Consider the following 10472-nt stretch of genomic DNA (forward strand, 5'->3'; position numbering starts at 1 on the left):
CGGATAATTATATTTGCTTGTAAGTTGCTTGCACCCAAATAACATTTTTTGCGCGCAAAGTTTACGCGTCTTATGCATGTAAACTGTGTACGCGGTTTGCGTGAGTTTTGCCCGTAAGTTGAAATTCTGTAATTTCAGATTGAAATGGATTTAACAAGTGAGTGCTAACGCCACCGCTGGGCGACCACGCCGCAGAAGATTTTCTTGTGAGTTGAGTGCGGCCACAGGCGTTATATCTAGGAACCACCGCCGCCGACTTGTTAGCTTATACTTTAGTGACACTTTTAGGAGCTGTTTTTTGTAACCTCGAGACGAATACTCGATCTCATTCTTTTAAAACATGGCGTGTTGTTCCACATAAAATTTTATATTTTTACATGTAAATAACAATTTGTATTGTTATTTAATTTTGTACATAAATTAAATGTTTAATTCAAATTTAATCTTTTTTTAAATCTTTTTTAACGAAAAGAATACAAGAAATATTTTTTTTTTTTGTAAACTAAACATTTATTACGTTTACATTAATGTATTCTGTTTTAATAAATCTATCTGAGTTCGGATCTTATTTTTCAATCGATGTTAATACCGTATTTTCGGTGCAAAAATCCCGATCGATTCGAATTACCTTTTTTTAAATCGGTTTTAATAACACATTTTCGGCAGGGTATCGCTTATTGAGATCGCGCGCAAAGTGTGCTGGCGTTTTGCGTGCATATCGCTTATTGAAATTGCGCACAAAGTGTGCTAGTGTTTTGCTACCCTCACGGAAAATAAGTATTGAGATCTCAATACTCAGTATTGGCAATACTAAATTGGCTAATACTTTTTTGGTCAATACTCAGTATTGGCGAATACTCAGTAGTAGTATTGGTGAATATTCAGTGTTAGTATTGGTGAATACACAGTATTAGTATTAGTGAATACACAGTATTAGTATTGGTGAATACTCAGTGTCAGTATTGACGGGGATAATAAAAAATGCAAAAAATGTACACAAAACTCATTTTCCTTATTTATTGCACTAAGAAAATTTGTTTAAAAAAACTAAAATATTTAGTCTGATACAATTATTAACTAAACATTAAATTGATCATAAATGTTATTTAGTTGCACAAAAATAATTTATGTCAAATATTCAAATTTTGTAATCAAGGCTTAAACAAACTTAATATTTTAATATAATGTTTAAAAAAATAAATGTTAAAAATAGAATAAGGATAATACAAAATGGCCATAATTTGTACTATTTTTGTATATTCTGATACGAGTATTACTGCATACGAGTATTATTGCATTTGCGACGAATGGCTCTTTGTATTTCTTTAACAGTGTCTTCACTTCTTGTGAAAGTCGATTGCACATAAGCTGAAATAATAAAATACAACGAATTATATAATATATATAACTTTATCTTATATTTTAGTTTCAGTTTCAAGTATGTACTGTTTTCTTACACATAATGGCATCTACTCTCCGAGGGCTGAGTTTTTCTTTTTCCTTGGCTGCAGACGTATTTTTATTTTTATGAATATTGGCTACTTTGCCCGTTAACGATGAGGTAGCAAGTTCTTTTCGAGAAAATATTGCTGAAGTGAGATCTCCAGTCAATTTAGCAATACTCGAATGATTGCATTTATCCAGAATTTCTTTCTTTATATGGAAATGTATTGGTTCCTCACGCATAACGTTCTCTTCCTCATGTTTAACCACGTTTTCTTTCTCATGCTTTACCACGTTTTCTTTCTTACGCTCAACTACGTCTTCTTCCTGTAATAATAAACGATAAACTGGTAGTACATAAACATTTATATATATATATATATATATTCATTTATATAAATTCGATAAAACTTATGCTGTAATACTTACAATTGAAGAAACGTTATTACCAATTGCTGGTGTCTCAAGTTCTTGACTCTCATTTTGAATAATTTGTTCGTTGAAATCTTCATTTGTGTGCGCCGTTTTTTTTAAAATTTGTGTCAGATTTGACATTATATTTTTTATTTGGCTATCTATTACTGACAGATCTGAAAAAGAAACATAGTATTGCGTTATCTTATGTCAATTTTATGATCATAATGCCAAAGAATTCAATTTGTTACATTGACTTATTCCATTGAATTGAAATGTATTGTAAATTACGAATGATTACAATTGAAAACATAAACAGAAGTACATATAACTATAAATGAAAACATTCAAAATATTATTTCAATTGGTCTAGAAAAAATGAAACAATAAAGTAATATCTGTAGTAAACCACGCAAATTTGTGAAAAATAGTACCTTCGTTTATTGTTTTTAAAGTTCTCAAACGTTTATTGTCATTTTTTAGTCTTTCGATCTCTTTCTCAAGTGTGACGACTTTAGCTTGTAGCTTTGCTGTCATTTCTGACGAATTGTCATCGTTCTCATCATCCGAAATCTAAATAAAAACCACAAGAAAGTTAATATTGATTTACTGATTTTTTTATAAGAACTTATATTTGTAAATTAAACAGCATACTGTAATCTTTCTTTCGAACTGCTTGTCATTTTTCAACTGCATCCACAGTTTATTTTTATTTTTTACCTCAACGGATTGAGTATGTTTTTTAGATTTGGAGACTTTCTTCTTTGATCTAGTTTTCTACAATAAAAAAATGCTTTTAATGAATAATATTTAATCTTCATCATTCAGCACATACAGTTAATTTTTGAAAAAATCAACTACTCTTTTAATAATTTATTAATATTTAATAATTAACTAATTATTAATAACTTGTTTTCTTTATATAGACCGTATATATGCCGAAGAATGGTAGAGATTATTCATTATCCATTTGAAAGGAATCACGCTTTCACATTGCTGCACAAACATGCTATTTATGGGTAATATTATATCAGTGAAATATTACAAATGAACAACTCAACTCCAAATTATAGCACTTTTCGCAAAGAAAGTAAGAACACGAATCAAAAAGTTATGATTTATAGGGTGCTAGACTAACTCAAAATTTGTAAGAAATATTCACTTGACCATTCATATATGGAAACTTAAAAGTACATCTCATAATTTGTCACTCTGTATATATGACGAAAATATAGTATCTCCTTAATAATGTACAACTGATTTCAAGACATGAAAACGTTTACTGCAAGGATATAATATTATAAATTAAATTGAATTACGTTTTCAATCAACCTATTTCCAGAAGTATAATATACAATACATACTTACATCTTCATCATCGCTTTCGTCACTTACGCATTTTCTTTTTATTTCTTTTCGCTCACTTTTAGAAGACTTCATAAACCCATATTTTTCCAAATTAGATCGACGAGTGCACATGTCTGTCCATTCTGGAATATGATCGAATTTATATAATAAATGTAAGTATACTGGGGCATCGGGTATGCGTCATTAACCTTTTTTTTAATTATAAAATTGTTAATTAATTTTAGCAATAAACACTACAAGATGCTACATTTAACCGATTTAATGAATACATTAAAAAATAAGGGAAATGTTCAAAATATTCAATAATAATAATTACCCATAATTTATTCGTTTAATGTAGTAACCTGATATGCAGGTTCCTGAGTAATTAAAAAAATTTAAGTTAATTTAAGTTAATTTATAATATCAGGATGACTTTAGACTCTGTGCAACTTGTATAATATACGCAGGTGATATGCGGATTTTCGAAAGGCACAGAGTAAAAATTTTTCAAATTCTAATGTAAATTGTATCTGCATGATATTGTTTCGAAATTAAGAAACGTCTTGACGTACTTACCACCATGAGCTAAAATTTTTGCCGTGGTTTGCATCCATGAACATGAATCTATTTTTTTTTTATAGTAGCCGCTGGTCCGACATCCACATCAGGCCATTGCAATGTAACTTGTTTTTCTTCATTGATAATTTCTCGCAATTCACTATCAGTCACTTTCTTACACAACCATTCGCGGAACCCTACTGCAATTTTGTGACTCTCGTTTGTGAACTCATAAATTAAACATTGTGTGTCATCTATCATGTGCAAATTCGTCATTACTGTATCGTTGTTTGTCGTTCACTAGAACGAAGAAACGTAAAACTAACACGAAATCTCTTGCAAGGCGCGGATCGAGATGTGAATACAAGTCCGAAATCACGTAGCACGCTACACACACATGCACGTACGCACGTTGAAATGCTCTATCTATATATGACACACGCTTGGTTAGGTTCAGTGCGCGCCATGCGAGCGTGTTGTGTGCGGCGTGGCCGGTGCTACATGCGTGCTGCATATGTTTTCGGGCGCGAAATTCTATCACTAGTTGGGATTGGTCCGATTTTCAAATTGGCGGTCCAATGCTAAACGCTCATTGGTCCGAATTATATCCTTGCATCTGTATTTGCTGGTGTACGAGCGATATTTTGATTTTTCTTTCTCAGCTGCATTGCTTTGTCTCCCGCTCACATTTGTAAAATTGTAATTGTAAGCCTGTTCTTTTTAGCTGAACTGACTGCACTAGTTCACAGTTTATCTTCTTCCCTCCACGTTAAAAGAAGAAAGATAAACTCTGAATTAGTGCAGCCAGTTCAGCTAAAAAGAACAGGCCTTATGTCTCGTCGTCCGTGTGTAATTGTTGTTTCAAAGTTAATTTTGCGTACGTTAAAAATATGAAAAGAGGACCATATAAACGATTTTTGGAAGATGAAAATATTTTAATTCCAAGAACAACGCGACGTCCGCGTCGTTTAAATGAGGTATGTATACTATACTGTACTGTACAACGATGTTTAACAATTAATATATGCATGATTGCATCATTTATATATATATATATATATATATATATATATATATATATATATATATATTGTCATAAAATTAAAGTTGATTTATATTATGATCTAGAATATAGACGAAAACGAAGAACATCGTCATGTTGATGTAGGCATTGGTGCAGGCGATAATGAACCAACAAACGACGAAAATCAAGTAATCAGAATACTTATATATAATACTTGTTAGAAAAGTACAAGACGATTAGAAAAGTACACATGAGAGGGACAACGCGAACAGTTTCTTATTTCATATTTCTCAAATCATCGCATTATGTGAAGAAAAGAAATCCTAACCAATTTCATATATATTTCTCAATAGTAATGCATTAACGGTAATTTTATCGCAGCTAACCATAACATTTATTGGGTGATTATCATAACGGATAATAGAAATTAGATGAGCAACGGTAACTAATTTGTTAAAGTATAATTTTTATTATATGAATTGATCAAAACTTGCGTGTTTTTATGTATCTATTTTATGCTCGTATACCTTTGTTTTTGTTATGTATTTATTAATATACGTTTTATAACTGTTAATTGTAATGTAATTGTTATTGTTATGCAAATTGTATTTCATTTTCTTTTACTTTGTGTATTTAAGAATTTACGAAGGCTCAGACGTGACAAAAGAAAAATTTAAGTATTAATATTTCAAGATTTACATAACCGAAAAAGACAAACAAAGATATCTGAAATGTAATATAGATATTATTATTTTTTACCATCCTTTCTGCAGATCATAATTGGTCGAGGAAAATATAAATTATATGTTGAGGACAGCAACATTCCAGTTCCACAGAGAACGCAATACAGAAGGAGTCAAATTTATCAAGTAAGGGACACACATATGCCTGTTGTCAAACTTTTGGTACCATTACATAAATAAATAATTTTTTTCATTATGGACATCTGTGTACAGAATATAGAAGAAAACATAGAGGATCATGAAATTTGTAATGCTAGAGTAGATGATGAGAATGATAATGACATTGTCGACAATGTCAATCAGGATGATCAAGTAGATTACGTAATAATTCCACAGGTATAATAAATCATTATACACTTTTACCTATAATATTAATTTGAGGCTCTCTTTTTCTCTCTCTCTCTCTCTCTCTCTCTCTCTCTCTCTCTCTCTTTGAAATAAAGTTATAAAATATAAACTTACATATGCTATAGGATGCTCAAGAAAATACAAGTGAAAATGATGAAGATGACAACAGCGATTGGAGTAACAATGAACATATTGAAAATGAGAATAGAATAGTAGACAATGAAGATAATGAAGAAATTCTGAATTCCCATCCTGTTGGTCCACAGGTGTTTCATGATAATACAAACTATATCGTAATATGACCTAAAAGTATATCAACACATTAAAATACGAAAACGGTTGTACCAGTTGTAAGCAGATCTTAGTTTTTAATAATAATTATTCTATGTGAATTTATAAACATTTACAAGATCTCTCAAATTGCGCGTTGTTTACTTGCCAGACTTAAATCACAGTTTCTTAAAAAGAACTGAGAACTGTAATATCACCAATATTAAATTGTTAATCAACTTAATAATTTGATACTTACAAGCATTTCTACAATATTATTCCCCCTTATTCCCAAAAGAATAAGATAGATTATAAAGAATATTTGTTGAGGTAATATTTTTCGCAACAAATTCTTCACAATTTTCGGGATAAGGATAAGGTACAGCCGTTTTCGTATTTTAATGTGTTTCATAATAATGTTGAAAAAAAGTTGTGCATCCATATTTTCCACGTTTATTATAATTCATTTTAATACATTTCCGTTTAATTGATGTAGACAAAAAACAAACTATTACATCGCTTTTTTGTACAATACTGCTATACAATGTAGAAGTATTAACTTGTGAGTCTTTTGCAAATTCTAAATGTAATGGTAATAATTTTAGTCCAAAAATTACATAAATTTTCTCGTTCCAATTAATTTATTTTAACAATTAATTATTTTGAAATATATTGCGTACGTGGTAAAATGACAGTTAATGAGTTCAAATTGATCGTCTAGTGCATACTGACAGTCCATGCCTAACTGTGAAACCCATAATAAGTAATTTATTTTCTTTTCGCGTTAGAATGCAATTGTTCTAATTTAATATTGATGACTGAATCTATGTGTATGTAATATTCTGACATCGTACGTTTATTTTTCTGCAACAGATAGGTATATATGGTATCGAGCTATGTCTGCATCGAGCTAAAATTTATCTATACTTTGTAAAATTGATCACGAATATATAATTCTATTTGTAATATATAATATTTAACATATATTTAAAATTTTTTTAGGAGAGAGTTCCTTTGTACAACGACTGCAATCTGACGCAAGAAGAAAGTGAACTACTTATTATGGGCTTCGCAGTTAGACATGGACTATCAGACTATGCACTCGACGATTTACTTAAACTTATTAACTGTCATTTACCACGTACGCAATATATTTCAAAATACTTGTTCTTAAAAAAATTTTCACCTGCAGTGAAGACTATATTCCACTTTTACTGTCCTCAATGTAAAAATAGCTTACAATTTGCTGATGGAAGACTTATCGATCGATGCGAAGATTGCAATAATGATTTTAAGAAAGATGATTTAAAAAAAGCAGGAAATTTTTTTTTACATATCCCATTAGCTGATCAGTTAAGAGGAATAATGAATAGTAATCTTTATTACAAACTTTCGAAAAATAGATTCAATGAAAGCGACGTTGTTAATGGACGAGTGTATCGTAAATTAGTTAATAGAGAAGTAATAGGTGAACACGATATAACGTTGCAGTTAAATACTGACGGAGTAGCGCTTTTTAATTCTTCAAAAATGTCGATGTGGCCTATTCAGGTTGTAATAAATGAATTGCCGTATCGCCTCAGAAGACAAAATGTAATGTTGTGTGGTTTGTGGTACGGAACTGATAAGCCAGTTATAGACCTTTTTATGAAACCTTTCGTAGACGAATTAATCATTCTTCATAATGAGGGTATGAAATGCATCACACCGGAACATCCAGAAACAATAAACATAAAAGTACATACCCTTATTGCATCCGTAGATTCGGTAGCAAGACCACTATTACAAAACTTGAAACAATTTAATGGAGAAAGTGGATGCTCTTTTTGTTTAAAGAAAGGAGATAGAATACCATTTGGAAGAGGGTACACTCGAGTCTACTGTGGTGACATAGGTGTACCTCGTACTACGTTGCAGCATGAAGCTGATTGCGAAGAGGCAATTGAAACGAATGCATGTGTACGCGGAGTGAAAGGACCCTCTATATTAATGAAGCTACCGGTTTTTAATATTATAAATTCATTTGTGCCTGATTACATGCATACTGTGCTTTTAGGCGTAACGAAAACGTTTGTATGCAATATTTGGTTCGATCCGGCTAACAAAGACAAAGAATGGTATATTGGAAATAAAATGATAGAATTCGATAAAAATCTATGCAATATAAAACCACCTTGTGAAATAACTAGAGTTCCACGATCGATAACTGAAAGACAATTGTGGAAGGCTTCCGAATGGAGAAACTTTCTTTTATATTATTCATCTGCGTGCTTGTTCAATTTAATGCATCGTACATACATAAAACACTGGTCCCTGTTAGTTTTCAGCATGCATATTTTCCTGAAGGACAAAATTACGGAAAATGAATTCTATGTAGGCGAAAGATCGTTAAAGAAATTTGTTTTCCAAACAGAAACTTTGTATGGACAAGAGTTCATGAAATTTAATGTCCATTTGCTATTGCATATTCCAAAGTCAGTATCTGCTTTCGGTTCATTGTGGGCTCATTCAGCATATCCTTTTGAACATTATAATGGAAGACTAAAAAAATTATATCACAATACTCAAGCTGTACCAAGGCAAATATGCAAAACATATTTTAGATTAAAGACTGTAGATAGAATAAGCAATAAGATTTTTAAGGATGAAAATTGTACGGTTCGTGGGAAATTGCTCTTTAATAAAATGTTTGGACCTCATAAAATAAATTCTTGCGTTGAATATGGACCACATTTACGATTATTACAACCATCTTCCAATATATCATTAAATATTGTACAGCAGGCATGTATTATACAATTATTGCAGGAAGAATTAGTGTCCGCCGATAATATTCAATTGTATAAGCGTTTTATTTTTAAAAATATTTTATATCATTCAGTTGACTACGAACGTTTTACGAAAAGAGAAAACAGTGTTATTCAATTGACAAATGGAGCTTATATTATGATACAAAACATTTGTATGGTTCAAAAAATTAATTGTAACGAGGACATTTATGTAATTTTTGGACTAAAATTATTACCATTAAATTTAGAACTGGCAAAAGATTCACAAGTTAATAATACTTCTACATTGTATAGTAGTATTGTACGAAAAAGCGATGAAATAATTTGTATTTTGCCTACATCAATTAAACGGAAATGTATTAAAATGAATTATAATATGCGTGACGATCATTATATTGTAATGCCGCTTGTCAACCTAATGGAAATTGACTGAATTATTTATGTAGTATTGTATTATTACACGGTATTTTGTAATTATTATTGTATAGTACTTTTAAAATTAAAAATACTTTGTGCTATTTATAATACAAAAAATATTCCATTTTATAAGTATTTGACTAATTCCTTTTGAAATCAGATAAGAAAAAATCAATCGTTTTTTAAATTAATTAAAAATTTTATTAATTCGAATATATGCAAAAAAGTGAGGACGTGTTTTTGTTTGTTCAAAAAAATTTATTTACCGAAATACGAGTTAATTTTAACGAATATTTGTATTTAATTACAAAATACGATATGTCCGGTTCGACTTATCGTAGTGATGAAGAAAATGTCATTTTAAAGCTAAAATTATACACTTTAATAAACAATTTTTCTTATGAAAAACATCAATTATTATTAATAAAAAATTAAACTGTTAAATATTTTTTTTAACAGAAAGCGACCTATTTGAAAAATTTGGAAAATATACATTTATATACAATTCTAGACAAAATAAAAACGTTCAATACGTTACATTATGTCCTATTTTATACTGATTTAAATTTGGACCGCATTTTAAATTTAATTCAGTGCAAAATAAAAAAATGCTTTGAAATCTTAAGTTTTAAATAATTGATCAATAACTGCAGTTTCCAATATTCAACAATAGTAACTATCAATATTTATCTGCAGTATTCATCAATACTTGTCTATCTCTAATATTTAAGTATTGATCAATACCAGTTTCTAATATTCAGTATTCACCAATAGCAACTATCAATACTCAGTATTCATTAATACTTGTCTATCTCTAATATTTAAGTATTGATCAATACCGTTTCTAATATTCAGTATTCACCAATAGTAACTGTCAATACTCAGTATTCATAAACACTTTGACTATCTAATACTTGAGTATTGATCAATACCAGTTGCCAATACTCAGTATTCTCCAATAGTAACTGTTAATACTCAGTATTCGTCACTACTTAACCTTTACCAATACTCAAGTATTCACCAATACTGACATGCAATACTCAGTATTACAACTTGAATACTGAGTATTGAAATCTCAATACTCAGTATTGAGCCTCAATACTTATTTTCCGTGAG

The 10472-nt window shown here is 30.1% G+C and overlaps 2 protein-coding genes across 4 annotated transcripts; one reads left to right on the forward strand and one right to left on the reverse strand.

Moving 5' to 3' along the window:
• Positions 1 to 1237: 1237 nt before the first annotated feature.
• On the reverse strand, positions 1238 to 4020 carry LOC120359859 (interaptin-like). Of its 3 annotated transcripts, XM_039459259.1 has the most exons (8): positions 3784 to 3926; positions 3542 to 3584; positions 3226 to 3347; positions 2512 to 2634; positions 2292 to 2430; positions 1873 to 2033; positions 1458 to 1770; positions 1238 to 1368 (listed from the first exon to the last, which is right to left on the reverse strand). In XM_039459259.1, exons 2-8 carry the CDS (start codon positions 3543 to 3545, stop codon positions 1274 to 1276), a joined length of 957 nt encoding a protein of 318 aa, XP_039315193.1. In that variant the 5' UTR covers positions 3546 to 3584; positions 3784 to 3926; the 3' UTR covers positions 1238 to 1273. The 3 variants fall into 3 exon arrangements, with proteins under 3 accessions (XP_039315193.1, XP_039315192.1, XP_039315194.1); XM_039459258.1 differs by lacking the exon at positions 3542 to 3584 and having other exon boundaries at positions 3784 to 4020; XM_039459260.1 differs by lacking the exons at positions 3226 to 3347; positions 3542 to 3584; positions 3784 to 3926 and adding an exon at positions 3020 to 3211.
• Positions 4021 to 4611: 591 nt separating this feature from the next.
• On the forward strand, positions 4612 to 10463 carry LOC120359858. The gene is made up of 6 exons (XM_039459257.1): positions 4612 to 4742; positions 4894 to 4977; positions 5563 to 5658; positions 5746 to 5868; positions 6006 to 6146; positions 7153 to 10463. Exons 1-6 carry the CDS (start codon positions 4656 to 4658, stop codon positions 9370 to 9372), a joined length of 2751 nt encoding a protein of 916 aa, XP_039315191.1. The 5' UTR covers positions 4612 to 4655; the 3' UTR covers positions 9373 to 10463.
• Positions 10464 to 10472: the final 9 nt, after the last annotated feature.

The sequence above is a fragment of the Solenopsis invicta genome, unplaced genomic scaffold (assembly GCF_016802725.1).
Source record: "Solenopsis invicta isolate M01_SB unplaced genomic scaffold, UNIL_Sinv_3.0 scaffold_12610, whole genome shotgun sequence".
NCBI lineage: Eukaryota > Metazoa > Arthropoda > Insecta > Hymenoptera > Formicidae > Solenopsis > Solenopsis invicta.

Excerpts from the sequence above, each read along its gene's own strand:
- LOC120359858 (XM_039459257.1), top strand. The coding sequence starts at position 4,656 with ATGAAAAGAGGACCATATAAACGATTTTTGGAAGATGAAAATATTTTA. Across the intron at positions 5,659-5,745 it reads GAAGGAGTCAAATTTATCAA|AATATAGAAGAAAACATAGA; the intron begins GTAAGGGACACA and ends ATCTGTGTACAG. Across the intron at positions 5,869-6,005 it reads ATTACGTAATAATTCCACAG|GATGCTCAAGAAAATACAAG; the intron begins GTATAATAAATC and ends CATATGCTATAG.
- LOC120359859 (XM_039459258.1), bottom strand. The coding sequence starts at position 3,817 with ATGCAAACCACGGCAAAAATTTTAGCTCATGGTG. Across the intron at positions 2,635-3,225 it reads ACGAAAGCGATGATGAAGAT|AAAACTAGATCAAAGAAGAA; the intron begins GTAAGTATGTAT and ends TTTTTATTGTAG. Across the intron at positions 1,369-1,457 it reads GAGAGTAGATGCCATTATGT|CTTATGTGCAATCGACTTTC; the intron begins GTAAGAAAACAG and ends TTATTATTTCAG.